This window comes from Micropterus salmoides, unplaced genomic scaffold (genome assembly GCF_014851395.1).
Source record: "Micropterus salmoides isolate LMB-PRFRI ecotype aquatic unplaced genomic scaffold, ASM1485139v1 Ms_hic_scaffold_17, whole genome shotgun sequence".
Taxonomy (NCBI): domain Eukaryota; kingdom Metazoa; phylum Chordata; class Actinopteri; order Centrarchiformes; family Centrarchidae; genus Micropterus; species Micropterus salmoides.
The window spans coordinates 8,300,421-8,317,958 of record NW_024040817.1 but is presented as its reverse complement, the minus strand read 5'-3'; the positions used below and the strand labels follow the sequence as shown (position 1 = coordinate 8,317,958).

Here is a 17,538-nt window from a genome sequence, read left to right as displayed (position 1 = left end):
TTGACATAAAGAGACAGACCTTTTATTAAAAGGAATGAAATAGCAGTGCAAAAAAGTCCATGTTTCTTTTCTCTTTATAACCTCATTGTACAAAAAGTATTGTTGCTTGTAGAAAAAAATCTATTTACAGTTGTAATGTGACACATAAGCTTTGCAGTTATTGGCAAAACAATCTCAGAAGCTTCATTTGCTACATGAGGCAGCTTGTTTAACTGGAGGTGTGAATACAACACAGTCACAGCATTTACTGTTTTGTTGTCAACATGACGTCACTGTGTGCAGGGAGGTGTGTTTGTCAATCAGGTTTCTGGCTTCAGTCTCTCAGAGAGCTCAGAGATGTTGACAGAAGCTGTAAGGTCAGAAACACACTGTTAGTCCTCTTTTCCTGCACTGAACTACCTCAGCTCACACTGAAAACTGAAAATAAAGATGTTACTTACGAGGTGGAGGGCGATTGGCTGAAATAAGAAGAAAAGACAAATAAGCTCACTTGTCACAATGCCCTTTTCTTCTTTTGTCATATTTTCCGTGTTGAATCTCATTCTCTCTCATATAAATTGATAAAATAAATTCATTTTATCCAAGGTGGATTAAAATCAAGGACCATGAGTGTCTTCTACCAAGTCCAGTTCCCCTGATTTTAACCCACCTTGTATAACTATGACGTGGATGACTGAGAATCTTCACAGTCCCTTTACTTTTCTTTTTAGATATTATGTTGATTATTCTGTAGTGGAGATACTTAGCAGAGTTTCAGGAGCAGGACCACACATCACTCACATCACTCCAGACATTTCCATAAATACCTAACCCATCACCTCTTATTTACGTTCACAATCTGCACCTCTCCCTCCCCTTTTCTTCTCATCTGCTTCTTCCTCTCCATAGTGTTGATGAGATTTATTTATTTTGATATTGTAGCTTCCCCACAACACTTTTGAATATGTCTATTCAGCTGCAACAAGCAAGCCATGTACATCTTTCTGTTTTGTTCATCAATCAATCATTTTAACGTATGTCTGGTCCTTGCTACTGAAGATTTATATTGTACTCTGCAAACTGAAGCAACATTTAACAGTGCACCAACATCTGAAGAAGCAACCAAGAGCATATGAGCATCAACTCAGCTCCTTTGAGTCTCTCACCTTTCCTCTTTTTGTAAACAATAAAACCAATAACAGCGATGAAGACGATAGCAAGAACAACCACTACAGCAGTAATCAGGATGGTGATGGGCTTTGTTGCTAAGCAAAAAACAATAAAAAACAAACAAACAAAACATGATTACAACATTTCCAGATGAAGAAGGCCAGATATTGGTTTTCTGAAGGGTAGTAAATACAGTATAATCTTTATGACAGCAGCTATTTGTGTGCATAAATACACAGTATTTACAACAAACTTCAGTTTAGCAAAGTTGATACAATGAAATCATGTTTTTATGTAAATTACTTTTTAAAATCAGAGGTATTGATATTTCACTTACCAGCGTAACAAAAACTAAATTGAATGTGTGTTTCTCACTTTTGTCAAGTCGAATCTCCTTTTTGCCCCAGTTGGTCCTGATCTTCGCTTTGTCCAGTTTGGTGACGATGTCGTCCTCCATGCCAGAGAGATGAAACACACAGTCGTACCTCCTCCAGTCTTCAGGTGTGACTGATGAAAGATTCAGGTCAACACCCATCTGGAAGGATCCATCGTTGTTGGGGAGGATCTCTCCGAGGTCCACTTCCTCATGAAGCTCCTCTCCATCTTTCCTCCAGAACATCATGGCTCTGTCAAAGTAGAAACCTGTAGCGTGGCAGCTGACTGGAGAGGAGGGAGTCTTCTGGAGGAGAGACACTGAGGGAGGGTCTGGAGAGTAAAGAGAAATATTTATCTATTTAGAAAAACATCAAGTCAGGACAAAAATATAAGTAATTATTGATACATTTTACTTTTTAAACTGGAAACAGACAATGTATCTTGTGCATCACTTCAAATACACATCATGCAGTTTACACCACCAGGGGGCGACATAGTCTCATTCATGAAAACAGGAGCCTACACTTAGACTGTGCTACATTTGTTTACCTAACAGTGAAGTACTTAGGGGGATGGTGATGGCGCAATGGGTAAGACACATGCCTTTGGTGTGAGAGAGGTTCAATCCCCCACTGTGTCCCTGAGCAAGACACTTAACCCCTAGCTGCTCCAGAGGCGTGCGACCTCTGACATATAGCAATTGTAAGTCACTTTGGAGAAGAGCGTCAGCTAAATGAATAAATGTAATGTAATGCAATAATAATAACAATGTAAAAAAACTCCATTACAAGTTATAGTCCTGTATTCAAAACTGACAACTGTATACAGTTAGGTGGTTTAGTCCAGTTTTGCCTCCTTTAAAGGAACTATACAAAGTAAATACTTTTACTTAAAGGAGCTATATGTTGTTTCTTTAAGGATATTAATCACTTTTTTATTGCCTATGTAAGAAGGGGTTGTAACCTCACATAAAAACATCAGATTTTTCGAGAAATCCATTTCTGTGACTGCATGCATGCTCTGGAGCCTCTCGCCCATAGATTTTGTACCGTACACACAGCAACACCACCGCAGCTAGCAAGATGAAGAAACACAAAAAAACGAGCAGCTCCTTACACAACACAATCTCCACTTATAACGGATAAAAAACAACAAAGTTTCATGTGCTGAAGCCTGTCAGGTCAAGCGAGAATCTAATCGACATTGGGTGAAAACACAGTCAACATCGGAAAGGCTTGAATCACGGCTAACGCAGAGAAGTTCCGGAGGAACATACTGTAGTTTCCACAGTATTTCACCTGATAACGTGATCCATATTACTATCCTGTGTAACACCAGTATTATGTCCAAGTGTTGATTTCAGCCAGCAATAAATGATGTAATGGTACAAAGCAGATGTGTAGCTTAAGGTGACCACATTTCTGGAATAAAAGTTTTCGTTTGGTGGTCAGTACATTAAAAAATATAATATTATTATATTTGAAATAAAAAGGGGCAATTTCAGTTTTATAATCTGTCAAATATAACTCTTATGAATTAAATTAAGCCATTTTGAGGCATTCAGTCAATAAGTAGAGGCTGCAATCACTTTCTGGCAGGTAGAATACTGCATTTCATGGGTTGTATTGGACATTTAAAGGCATTTCAACAGGTAAAAAGACTGGCTTGGTTGGTCGCCTACACAGCAAGTTAAATAATGTAGATATTCCATTAGAAGTTAGATAATACGCTATAAACTGCAAACACTTATTTGGCTGCAATTGTGATTATTCCATTAGAAAACACAATTAAGTATCACAAGGACAAACCTTTGCTATTACCACGGACATAAAGTGATGTTTATTTGCATGTTATGTCTGTTTGATCCAGATAAAAGCAGCTGTAGTTTTAAAGAGACTGGACGATACAGCTTTAACATACTGCACGCTGTTCAGTTTTCAGCGGACGATCACTTTTCGGCACGACGCCTCTTTTCTCTGCTGTCCGGTATTTCTGGCTACGTAAAATCTAAATTACAGGTCTGTTAACACCTTATACAGTGTATGATTAACACACAGTTAAAAACGAGGACATTTCTGGAAAACGGGGACGTCTGGTCACCCTAGTGTAGCTATGCTAGCCTTGATGCAAGGCAGGGGCAGCCAGCTAACGTTAGCATGGATCTAGCGCTATTTGCTTTATAACATTCAATTCACATTTCTTGCCGTTTTATCGATACTCAGGTACACAGCTTCTCCACCGTCTCAGTCGCTGCAATATACAATAATGCAATATAACGGCACTATAACAGACGGACAATAACACAGTGGAAGACCTTACACCTACTCACTACAGTAATGCTACTTACTGCGGTCTAACTTTTATAAAGTCTGGCAACAATCTCATATAATATTCAGTCTAGCTCACTATCTGTATCGTCATCATCTAGTTAATTTAGCTGTGCTGACTTTGCTGAGCGTCTGGTGAAAGAGACACAAGTAGTTATCGATAAGCGGCAGGCCAATGTATCACGTCAGTGTAGCGTTATCATGTAATGAGCATGAATCAGTTAAACCTCAAGCTGATAAAATATTACTGTAATGTTGCAGTCCAGCACTCTGAGTCAAGCTCATTAATTCAAGCACGTGTATGAGCAAACACCAAGTTAAAATCTCAAAACCGCAAAGCTAGTGGCCGCTGAAAACTACATAATGCCCCTTTAATAATAATAATAATAATCCTTATTTGTAGAGCACTTTTCAAAAACAAGTTACAAAGTGCTTTAACAAGTGTAAAGAATAATACAAAAAAGATAAGAGCATGAAAATTTAATATAAAATTAGTAAATACAATAAAATAAAAGGGATAAAATAAAGTCAAATAAGATCGGGAAAAGCTCTCCTATAAAAGTATGTTTTAAGAAGGGACTTAAAAGAGTTCACCGACTCAGCCGACCTGATTTCCTCGGGCAGGCTGTTCCAGAGCCTCGGGGCCCTGACAGAAAACGCTCTGTCCCCTTTAGTTTTCAGTCGAGACTCTGGAACAGACAACAGACCTCTGCCCGAGGATCTCAAGGTACGTGCTAAGTGAATAAAGTTATGAGAGAAAAGGAGAGTGAGAACAACAGAAAGGAAGTGAAAGAGTAAGCGACAAAGGGGAGAGCAAACAGTGAGGAGAGATAGAAAGTGTTTAGTTCATTGTGAAGTTACTACAGGAGAGTCGTATGAACACTTTCATGTTGTGTGACTCTACCTGTTTTCTGCATAAAGGTCTTCCCATAGTTCAAATACATCTTTAGCCACTCAGGACAAGTGTTGATGATGAAGTTCTTCCAAAACCCATTGGTATCTTTATTTTTATCCCACTCCTGCTTAGTGATTTCAGCCTGTGGGTTTACAGCGATCCATGTCTCTGTCTCCAGGTCAAACGTAAGAAAATCTTCTCCATTATAATGATAGTGGTTATAACCATCTGCCTTTTCAGTTTCACCATCCAATTCACAGCCCACAATCTGCTGGTTAATGTGAACACCTGAGAGAGAAAGAGACAGATACACACACATTTACTGGATTATTTATTTAATGAACTGAGTCTAAATAGAATTTCTTTTTTGTATTATCCTTGAAGCTTTCACATTGTTGTTTTCCTGCCATTCATGCCAAAGAGACAGAAAGAGAGAGTTTTATTTTATTGTATTTATTTGATGGACTGGATGAATTGAATTTATACAGTCCATTACACACACACACGTTTACTGTTTTGTTTATCTTATTTTATTTATTTGACTGTATGAATTGAATTGTTCTTTTGTATTTTCCTTGAAGCTTTGGCAATACTGTTCCATTAACATTCATGCCATAAAAGCAAGACAGAGCGAGAGAGACTGCAGTGAGCACAGTCAGCTTAAGTTGATATCACATGTTAACCAGTCATCACCTAATTATCGGACCAAGTTTCCACTTTATTAGCACTCCATTTTCAGTGGAGGGAATAAATGTTTTTGTTCTAATCAATTATTACTGACAAGTGATAATTGTTCTCTGACAACATTTTTAATTTTTAAACACATTTTCCACAAGGGACTTTACAATCTGAATAACATATAATTATAATTAATTTGCCAAAAAATAAACTTCAAGTGACTCTCCTCTTTTTTAGCCATCTCTGTAACTAACTGTGTGTTTTGCCTTTTAAACTAATGAGGTCTTTGTTTCATGTATGCACACAAGCAGCAGAAATGCAAAGAAGAACAATAAGCAGGCTAGTTTGTTCATGTGCCAAGAATGTGATTAAATATTACAGTCTTGTAGGAATATGATAACAGAATATTGTTTGCAGGAACAGTTTTTCACCTCTTTCATGAAATAACAAGACTAAAAGTCTACAGTCACGCTAGCAGCTCTGTGAGGTGGTGGAATGGATTTGTTTATTTTTTGTTATTGATGCTATTGATGCAAAGTATTGATACCAAAAATAGTATTGGAAGTATCAGTATTTCTCAATTTCTGTATTACAAAATTATTGTTACACAGGTTTCAAAAACAGAGTTAACCATCAACTAACTCAGCTGAGTTAGAAAAATAAATAAAAACATTTTGTTATTGACATACCTCCAGTTTGGTTTAAGTGCTGCTTGAAACTTTCAGTTTCCTCTATGAAGAACTGCTGATAATGCATGCAGTCCTGAGTAAGCCTTTCCCAGTATTGTGGATCATCTTCCATTAATTTTCTTGCCCAGTAGTGTCTGGGTTCTACTGTTTTTATGTTGCTGTCATAGTAAGTCATAATCACTTCCTCAACATTTGCAATGGCCGCAAACTCTGGGATGTTTGCGACTCCAGAAGATCCCATGAGGTACAAATTCATGGAGTGCTTCACTGTAAGACAAAAATAATTTATGGAATTTAAAGGAATTCTATTTATATGTAAATCAAAATATTAGTTGTGTCCCTGAACACAAAGCAGCAGGAATGTGTTATAGCCTGTTTCATGTAAACTTTATTTACAAAAGGCACCAATGACATACAAAATACATACCTTATAATGCTTTCATGCACATGGCAGGTACTTGTTAACTTGCAGCAATATGTATTCACTGAATTTTACTTCCTACAATTACTGTTATATATAGCACTGTTACTGTTAACACACTAACACACTACCCTCAGGGTTTTTTCTAGCTATTGAACATACACATATGTATCTATAATTGTGTTCATAGCAATAAAGCAAATTAGGAAATGAAAAGGTATTTCTTGATCTTAGTGTCTCGTGGTCTTACCTGCAGATGTAACATGACAGAAGAGGAGCAGCATCATTAGCTTCTTCATCTTGTTTAGAGCGAAGAGCATAGCTGAAAATTGAAAAGAAACAGCTGGTTTTATGTTTTTGTTTGCTTCTGCAATGTTTCCTGGTTGTGTTACATTCTCCGAGTATTTGAGGCGTGTTCACCTGTGAGTGACTCCCTACAGGTTAGCAAGGCCTTAACTGTGAACAATACAAATTCAACTTAACTGGCACAATAATTAATAATATTATTAGAGCTTATTTTCTCCACAGTATGTTCAACAGTGACTTGAAATATTTTCTTGTTCTGTGTAAAATGTTAAATTTGAGTCTCTGTTTCCTGTTCTTGCCTGCTTCTTCAAAAGCTCTTGTCTGCTGCTAAAGTCCAAAACACACAGCGTCATGTAACACAAAGAATTTGACACACTGGACATGATGCAATTCCTAACCTGAAGAGTGAATAATTAGTAAAAGAAATCAAAGTCTGACTTCACTCTAAGTTTGATGAATAAAGTTGAATATCGTCTACGTTTGCACCTGTAATGCTGCACCTTATAGGAATTTACCATCACCGTAACGTGTAGTTTTGCTATTTTACATATGTGTATTTGGACCACCAGCCCACATAAATAATCTGAATACCATGTGATTTTATTCTCATTCTGGGATTTATTGTGGTTGTTTTTCAGTCGGTCTCTTGAATTTTTTATCGTTCTCCTGATCTTTTTCTCTAAGATTTTATTTGTTTTTTTTGGTTGCACTTGTCTTCAACGTCCTATGGGTGTCCCGCTAAATAGATTTGAAGAAGAAGGTTTTTGTTATATAATTTGGTGTTATGGAGGTTGTGGTTGAGACTGTTTTGTCTTACACGTTGGTCCAAATTCTTCCATGGCTGTGAGCCTTTTCTTCCTTGTCCCTGTTCCTGGCTGAAAATCAAGCATGTTTTGTATGAGGACGGCACTGAACATATTTGAGAACATATCTTCACCTCTCTTGTTAGTGATACTCATGGACAAGATATCAAGCTGCAGCTGATGCCAGGGGATTGTCCCTTTAAGGTGGCAGTTCTGGTTTTGTCAGCACTATTATGAGGGACAGATGTCATCACTTCAAGAATTTAAAGTTCTTTTCCAGTAAAGACAAGAAGGAAGACGAGGGTTGTTTGTGTCTGGGTTCAGTTCCCACCATGACATCCATCATCAGCTAAATGACAAAATAATAAAAAGATGAAGCCAGGAATGAAAAAAACAGGTTTATTTATATGAACACTGAAAATGTCTATGTCATGGAATTTTTTAAAACTAGCATTGCTGTCATAAGCCACTCTTCTGTGACATCAATAAACATAATTTGCTGCATGTTTTTACCTTGAACAGTTTGTGAGCACCTTTAGACCTCTTGTGTGTGTCTGAAGCAGGGGTGTAGAATTAGCTAGGGACAGTAGGGACATGTCCCTACAAATATACTGGCAGTAATTTTGATCAAAACACCTCTTTTATACCCATGATCTTAAAAAAAACATTTAAAAACTTACATTTTGTATAGGTATTCTACACTGCACCTTGTACCTGTGAGGTAGTAGTAAACTCTAACATGTGTGAACCAGAACTTTTTTGAAATGTTCTGCGTGTTTCATTTAAATGTCCGTTGCCTGCTTGTTGCTGCATCTGTTCCTGCCTGCCTGCACTGATCTGCCCACTAAAGTCCAAAACACAGCGCAACGTTAGACACAAAATCTGAAACATTAGATCTGACATCAGGTATAGAGGAAGGCACAGATACTTATCGAATAATCTGTTTTTGTTTAGAATACTACATCTTTTGTCTTCATCTGACTCTCCCAAGTTCTCCTGTAATTAAAACATGTTTATCCTGCTTCTATTTTTAGTTTGCTTTTCCTTTTGGCTCACAGATTGGAGTTGGAGATTGTTTTTAAAGTTTAGAACATGCGTCAAGCAATTATCATCTCACTTCACTGAAGTTTGGCTGATATACTTTTATAACAGTAAGACTGAATTTCTCTGACTGATCTGCATTATTACAAGAAGCGTTTTTGTCAAGGATCATACTGAAAGGGGTGATATTAATTAGTGGAGTATATATGTATGTGATGTGAGTATCATATAGTAACGGTGCTTACATTTAATATTTTACCGTGGCCTACTGTATGTGTTAATATTTACTATACTATAATTACATATTATTAATATAGTATATTTATACTATAATTCCTGCAAATATTTATTTATAATAGCCTAATGATAATAATAAAGTAATGTTTCAATTCATACCACTGTTGTATATTTTATTTCTTCCAAAGTGATTTTAAGTTTCACAAACCAAGAATATTCTGTAATGTTACATCACGAGCCAGATGTATCTTGATTTAGGTTAAAACTTTACAACATTACTGAGAATCTCATGATAGAATAACAGCGGTACGAACATTTACACTATCGTTCAGCTGTTGCCGGACACGTCTGCTGTGTTGGCTGCAGTGGTCTGTGTGACTGGGCCTGGGGGAGCTAACCGTAGCTAGCTAGCTAAATATTCCTGACAGCCCCCTGAAGTATATTACTTTTACCCTCACCATCACAGGGTATGTGCCTAAAGTTAGTGATTATATGCATGTCGACCGTATAACCCTTCAGCGGCGCATGTCGGCCGAGCAGATTAACCTCCATTGTGTTGCTGTGCAGCCTCCGGGATCGTTACGGCAGCTATAACACCCGTTGGCACTATGGTCGGCACTTGCGGAGCTTCTCAACTCCGAAAACGTTTGAACACATTTTTGATTCGCCGCCAATTTTCGGAAAACTGTCGATCTACACAGTTGATTTGTAGCCTAAAAACTTCTTAGAAGTGTATTTAAAGTTCTGTTGTTGGCCTCTAAAGAATAAAACGGTTTGCATTAGGATCTATCCTGTACGTTAGCAGAGAAAACGTCATCACGTTTTTGGACAAACCATATTTGGAAGTTCAACTTCTGTCACGTTTGTCTGCAGTCTGCGGGCTGCAGCTGGATATACTTGGGTTTTCCAGCCCACTTGATGTAATACATACAAAGTTTTTACTGAAAGTAATGGATTCTGTTGGGCCCCATTTGATCTCTGTTTTCAACAGGTTGTGTCCCTGATTATTTTAAAACGGCTTGCGTGAACCCACTTTTAAGATTTTAGAAAGAATTGTGTCCAAACAGCTGCTCACTGTACTGGAAAATAACAAATTATTTGAAAAGTTTCAGTCTGGTTTCAGGAAGTACCACAGCACTGAGACTGCCCTCCTGCTTAAAGTCACCAATGACCTTTTAATGTCTGCTGATGAAGGCATGTGCTCAGTCCCGGTACTCCTGGACCTTAGCACTGATGTTAGACAGACTGAGGCACTGGGTAGGGATCTCTGGTACTGCCCTAGAATGGGAAGTTTTGCGTGTCTGTAAACAACTATGTCTCTTCGTTCTGTCCAGTTAAATATGGTGTGCCTCAGGGGTCGGTCTTAGGACCCATTTTGTTTTCCTTGTACCTGCTTCCCCTTATTATCCATAAACATGGCATTTCTTTTCATATTTATGCTGATGACACACAAATATACTTGCCCATCAGATCCACAGACCCTGGAATGCTGAGTTCACTTAACAACTGCCATTGTGAAGTTAAAAAATGGATGTCAAATAACTTCCTCCAGCTGAACTCAGAAATCCTGGTCATTGGGTCCCAGCAGATGGCAAAACAAATACTGCCATCTGCTGGTTCCCTAGTAAATCACATTAAGCCTGTTGCAAAGAACCTTGGTGTCTGGTTTGATAGTAATTTAAATTTCGAGCAGCACACCACAAAGCTTGTTCAATCATGTTTTTATCAACTTAGAAATATAGCAAAAATTCGATCTATGTTAACTTTTAAGGACACCGAGACCATTTTACACGCCTTCATCTCATCACGCATGAATTATTGCAACAGCCTTTTCACCTGTTTAACCCAAAAATCTATTGATCGACTCCAGACTGTCCAGAACTCAGCTGCCAGGCTTTTAACCAGAACAAAGAAATATGACCACATTACTCCTATTTTAGCTTCATTACACTGGCTCCCAGTATGTTTTAGAATTTACTTTAAAATTCTATTGATCACTTTTAAAGCTCTTCATGGTCTCTCGCCTTGTTATATTTCTGAACTTTTAGTCCCATACGCGCCAGCACGTACCTTGAGATCCTCGGGCAGAGGTCTGTTGTCTGTTCCAGAGTCTCGACTGAAAACTAAAGGGGACAGAGCGTTTGCTGTCAGGGCCCCGAGCCTCTGGAACAGCCTGTCCGAGGAAATCAGGTCGGCTGAGTCAGTGAACTCTTTTAAGTCCCTTCTTAAAACATACTTTTATAGGAGAGCCTTTCCCGATCTTATATGACTTTATTTTATCCCTTTTATTTTATTCTATTTTACTAATTTTATATTTATCTTAAATGTGTATTTTAGTCTTTTCTTTTCTTTATCTTGTATTGTTTTTTGGGTATTATTGTTTTATTATCATTGTCTTTACACTTGTTAAAGCACTTTGTAACTTTTTCTTGAAAAGGGCTCTACAAATAAAGATTATTATTATTATAATTATATTGCACCATTGCTCACTCCGTGTGCACTATAAGGAGATGGGGAGCATGTTGAAATACTACATTATAACATCTTTATTTAAGATATCAGGGGTAGCATATTCTGATAAGACTAATAATGAATAATTATTTTGATATTGCTGATGATCAACCACTGTGTGACGGCATCCCCAACAGCAAGGTTGCACAGATTTATGGGCGTGGACCGCGCTCGTGGGTCATGCGCATGCGCAGAACCGCTAAGACTGAGGCCAGCAGTGCCTCAGTCTGTCTAACATGATGTTGTGATCAGTGGTGTCAAAAGCAGCACTAAGGTCCAGGAGTACCAGGACTGAGCACATGCCTTCATCAGCAGACATTAAAAGGTCATTGGTGACTTTAAGCAGGGCAGTCTCAGTGCTGTGGTACTTCCTAAAACCAGACTGAAACTTTTCAAATATTTTGTTATTTTCCAGCACAGTGAGCAGCTGTTTGGACACAATTCTTTCTAGAATCTTAAAAGTGGGTTCACGCAAGCCGTTTTAATATAATCAGGGACACAACCAGTAGATAGGGAGCTGTTGAAAAAGAGATCAAATGGGGCCCAACAGAATCCATTACTTTCAGTAAAAACTTTGTAGGTATTACATCAAGTGGGCTGGAGGACACTCTCATTTGTGATACTGTTTTTAAAAGCTCAGACAAGTCGATGGGATAAAACTGATTAAAACTTTCTTGTTGCTGGTGAGGAACCTCTGAGTAAGAGGCCTTGGGGGTAATAGAGGTTCTGATTGACACCACCTTATTGGTAAAATAAGATAAAAACAATTCACAGTCATCATTACTTCCAGCTGAGGCACAAGGAGGGGTTGGGTTTACCAGCTGATCCACAGTCTTAAACAGAAACCTGGGATTGTGTTTATGTGTAGTAATGAGTTCAGAAAAATAGTGTGTTCTCACATCCTTAACCATGTTATTGTATTTAATTAATAAATCCTTCAGACTGAGGTAATGGACTTGGAGACTGGATTTTTTCCATCTGTGCTCTGCTTTCCTGCATTCCCTTTTGAGGCTGCGAATGCTGTCATTTATCCAGGGTTGCTTACTAGCTTTAGATGTGGGCCTAACCTTTAGAGGAGCAGTAATATTTAGTGACGACAAGCAGATATGATTGAAGTGATCGACCAGATTGTTGGTGTTGTAATCAGACAGGTGTTGGCATTGGTTCAAAAAAAAAATTAAATTAAAGATGATAAAGATAAAAGAATAGATAAAATCCTCCAGGCGGTTTTGGGGGGCGATAAATTGTAACAAATATGATCGGTTGCAGCCCTCCAAGTTTAAGAGTGAGAACTTCAAAGGAGTTAAATTCATCACAGCGTACTTGATGACATTATAAATTTAGCAAATATTTGCTATGCACACGCACGTTCCGCACGTACCTATTCCTTAAAGGAGTTACGCTGCTCTTACAACAGCAACTGTTACATTGATGTCCTTTGATGGGTGAGGAGAGGGAGCAAGGGAGTTTTTTAAAAAAGCTTCCATTTATGTGTACTCAGCTTGTAAAGTTTCATTGTCACATGAGTAAAGTTGAGGATACTTAAATCAAAATGTGATAGGAATCAAATGGTTATATCAGTAGGCCTACTTTGTTTGATGGATTTTGACTTGACAGGGTGGCTTTGAAACCTTACTAGCCCCATTTTAAAATAGCATTTTAGGATGACTCATTCTATGCTTAATAACACATTGATAAAGAACACAGAGTTTGCATTCAGAGATATTGAAGTAGTCCTACTTCTACTGAGTAAACATTGAGGGCTCTTAACCTGATGAAAACAGACCCCCTTTTCCAGAAAAAACGCCTAAAATTACATGCCCAAAATGAATCAGGAATAACTTCTCAACCATTTGGCCTAGATGCATAATTCTGGTCTCCTTTGAAAAGTCAGAAATTAAGGAATATAAATCCATTGTGTATTAATATATTTATTTTACTTTTACAGACTACATGGAGATGCAATAAAGAAAAAATCTGAAATTTTTAGCCTCGCCTGGTAAAAAAAGCTATATTTTGATGCAATAAACCATCAAAACCATCATGAAGAAGCTTTTAATGCAACTGAATATCTTCTAATACACCTAGAATACAATTGTAACTGTAAATCTGATGAAAATAAACTAAAATACAACAGTTATCATACAACATTTTCAAATATACCAGGCGAAGTTCCATATTTTGGCAATATTTATTGTTAAAATGCTGACTTTTATTGATAGATATCTTTAAAACACTTTTTCAGTCCATACAACCTATTTCCAAATGACAAAACATTGAAATATTGATAAAAACAGGAGTATTCATCAACATTCCTGTCACCAAAAGCACTCCCATGCTTTACAGGCCTGCAGAAAAGAGGACAGCAGGCAGGCAGCTTGCAGGTATTGCGCAATAATCAAGGTGGCGCCCGCTCAGACTCGGAGCAACAACATCGGTGGGTTTCGGTGTGAAAACGGCGAAAAAAATATGTTTCAATCAAATTAAAGTTTATAAAATATGGACTTCTGATCTCTCATCAACCGCAATGAACTTCACAAAGAAGTTAGGTTATACTGGTTTTAAACAGTGCTTTGTTTGCCTAAAAATCACTGCAATGTCTGGTAGTTTTCCCTTTGGCTGTACGTGCTTCCCCGCCAGGACAATGCAGTTCTCCACGGGCCTGACTGTAATCTTTAGATACTGTAGGGTCACTTTCATTTACATATAAAGATGCAGAGCAGTTAGGCAGTGTTATAATATAGGATAATGTAATCTTTTTGTAATATGTTTTTCACCCAGTGCTGTTTTGTCTTTGGGACTCCAGAAGACGCAGTGAAGAAAAACTTCATGGAGTGTTTCACTGGAAGATGAACAAGGTTTATTAAGGTTAGGCTATTTTCTTACCAAGTTGAGATAAAGATGAAATTAAATCAGTGTGTCCCTGACTTACGAAGAACAAAATGAAAGGATGTAATTCTGTAAAAGTAATGTAAGCCGCTCGGTTACAGTAAGATTAAAGTGTGATCTTACCTGAAACGTGACAGAAGAGAAGCAACCAAAATAACTTTTTCATCTTATTTTGATAAAGACGTGTGGGATCAGGACCGATCTGGTTCAGCTGTTTAGTCTCGCTGTCTAATGTCTGTTTCTCTCAGAGTTTGTTTTTGTTGTGACTTGAAAAACCTGTTCAGCTCAAAGGCGTAATATTTAGTAGGAACCTAAGTAGGGATATTCAGCGACTACTGAATAGTCCCTCTCAACAATTTTGATACAAAAATTTTAATATAACCACTGCTGTCCGTCAGCATCTAATCAGTGTATTTAGTAGGTCTACACAAACTGTTAAATGCTCTTGTTATGAATCTTTAAATTTTGAAAATGAATGTCCTCCCTTCTCATTTGCCTCAAAGTGGTTTGGTCCACTGCTTGTTTTTATTAAACCTCCCCTTTCACTATTGTGAGTCAACTGTTCAATTTTATATAAAAAAAGAGCATTCATTCAGCATTACTAATATTTTCTTTGTGCCTTACTTTGAGAAAAAAAATGTCATCCCTCTCCAAATATATTAAATCAATGTGTTTATGACAAACAAATTACAGCCACTAAAATTTTAGATAAAGAACAAATCAATAAATGGTTATTAAAGCCATGTTTGAACAGCAGCTTTCTGGCTATAGATTGTGCCACAATATTTCCACCCATCCCCGGATTCCAACTAAGAGAATTAAATATGAATTGGTCAGATCAGGAAGTGCCTTCATGATCCACAACCCTTTTCTATATGGCACTTATTTTAATAGACCTGACTTATACACTGTAAAAATGAAAAGGCTCTGAAAACTCAAAACTTCAATTTCCATGTTTATTTTCAACAAACATTAAAGAAACACATGACTGTATGATTCAAGATGGAATCATGCAAGTCCAGTGTGAACTTTTAAAATAGTCATTTAAAATAGTGTACATGTACGTCTGATGACCAATTTCAACATTCATCAACATCAAAAAGAGATGCAATTTTATGTTCCAGAGTCTCAGCTTCTACATATTCTTCCCCACCTTTGTTGATTGAACCACTTTTTGCCTCTACCTTATTAAAGTCATTTGATGGCTGGTCAATGATATAAGTGTTGAAAGCACAGGTTTCATTTTCAGCAATTTCAGGGCAATGCGCACGCAACATATATAAAAAACAACAATATAAAAAAACACCAATAGGCCTTAGTAACGCAAGGGCAAGTAGGCAAGAATAAAATTAGTCATATGATAAAGTATTATTGAAACAAAATAAATGCAAATTAGAAGTCAAAATTCAATAGTTACAAAAATGTTAAAATGTAAACAATTAAAATGACAATTTAGTCTTTAATGTTTAAGACTCATTTGTAACTGGATATGTACAACAAGAGTAGTTGTGAATTAATCATTAAAACTTAATTCTTTAAAACCTTTTACTACTTATCGCTCAAGAAACAAAGTACTGGCATGTGTTAAAGAACAACATTTGAAAATCTGACAGGCATTAAGGTGAACAATGTCTTTACACAACAAATATTAATATTTATTAATGTTGAAAGTAATAGTGCTTCCCTTTAACATTATACTTTTAGGGATTATCTCCATCCTTGTGTATAATGCAAGTAGTATGTCATTTATCTGCACAGCTGATTTTGTTCTTCCTTTATAGTTCCAGGAACCACATTCATTTAGTCTTTGTGATAATAGAATAAAAGTTCAATAATCAGTTTTTCTCTTCAAAACCTCACTCATCTTAATATAAAGCGTTGGATCTATGTATGTAAAGCTAAGTATCATTGCTTGTATAGAAAGCCCTAAATTTATAGATATTTTCTTTACAGCTGTAATGTGACACAGATGTTTCACAGTGAATGGCAAAACAATCTCAGAAGGTTTTGCTGCTTTTCACTTAAGGAAGCTTATTTAAAAATTCACTTTTTTCACTGAAATTTATGTGCTAAATTAATGAATAACATTAAGGTTGTTTAGGTATCATTTAATGCAAACAATGTTGTAATTCAATGTTCAGTGTATTTGCACAAAAACACTGCATGTAAAAAGGACCAATGTCTTTCAGCACATGACAATCACTCCACCTTACTTAACAGCCAGGTATTTCACAGTAAACCAACAGACAACAAGACACACAGTGTTTTATCACAGTTCAAGTCTCCACAAGATGCCGTATCTAAACAAAAATCTGCTCTTGTTGATCCCAGCAAGCAAAATAAAAAACCAAGTGATTCCTCTCGTGTCTAATAGACAAAGAAAGCTATTGTGGAATACCTGAAGGATGATTTAAAGTAGTCTCACCTAACTATAATTCATGCTGTATAGCTTACTCTGGTAAATTAGGTGGCTTTATGCACCTTATAAGTCATGGCTGCAACCTGCCATAAAACCACCCAGCTGCAGCCCGCAGACAAAAGTGACAGGAGCTAAACTAAAAGCCGCCCTGCACAAAATGTGATGATGTTTATCTCGGCCTGCTCGGCCCACGCAGAGCTGTCAATGTAGTAGTGTAGCCTACATTATGCGTTAATATTTACCATTCTATAATTATATAGTATTATACTAACACTATAATTCCTGTTAAATTGTAGGCTATTTATAATAATGATAATAATAACAAGTACAGCTGTTATTGAACAAGTCTGCTGCCATGGGTGGTCTGTGTGACTGGGCCTCGGAGAGCTGACAAGCTTCCCCTACGCCTTGGACCCTTGTTTTCCTCGACACTGCCAGCTAACTAGCTAGCTAACTACGGCCCCATCCACACTACTCCGATTTAGTTTACAAATGGAGAATTAGAACGAATACCATCTCCATCCACGCCAGCGTTTTAGCTGCGTTTTGATGTTGATCTCCGTCTACATTAAAATGACGCAAAAATCTATTGGCCATTCAGGTACAATGGGCATGAGCATGCCAGTATAAACATGAAGTAGATGGTCTCTTCCTAGTTACAGAAGATTCGGCGAAAGAATAAATAAATACAGACGAAGTGTTTATTTATTTTTTTCATGTCCAATACCGAGCTGGGACTGTTACTGAATGTAACACACTAAAATGCCCTCCGGAGTTTTGAAACGCAAAACGGGGTCA

General features: G+C 37.2%; 1 protein-coding gene across 4 annotated transcripts; it reads right to left on the bottom strand.

The window, feature by feature from the left end:
• LOC119908016 (major histocompatibility complex class I-related gene protein-like) lies at positions 1-14,595 on the bottom strand. 4 transcript variants are annotated; one of them, XM_038725751.1, is made up of 9 exons: positions 14,445-14,575; positions 14,210-14,274; positions 6,785-6,856; positions 6,114-6,380; positions 4,756-5,034; positions 1,525-1,854; positions 1,146-1,244; positions 441-458; positions 1-349 (listed from the first exon to the last, which is right to left on the bottom strand). In XM_038725751.1, the coding sequence occupies exons 3-9, from the start codon at positions 6,852-6,854 to the stop codon at positions 300-302; spliced, it is 1,113 nt and encodes a 370-aa protein (XP_038581679.1). In that variant the 5' UTR covers positions 6,855-6,856; positions 14,210-14,274; positions 14,445-14,575; the 3' UTR covers positions 1-299. The 4 variants fall into 4 exon arrangements, with proteins under 4 accessions (XP_038581679.1, XP_038581678.1, XP_038581677.1 ...); XM_038725750.1 differs by lacking the exon at positions 14,210-14,274 and adding an exon at positions 7,778-7,992 and having other exon boundaries at positions 14,445-14,538; XM_038725749.1 differs by lacking the exon at positions 14,210-14,274 and having other exon boundaries at positions 14,445-14,595.
• Between the last annotated feature and the right edge of the window lie 2,943 nt (positions 14,596-17,538).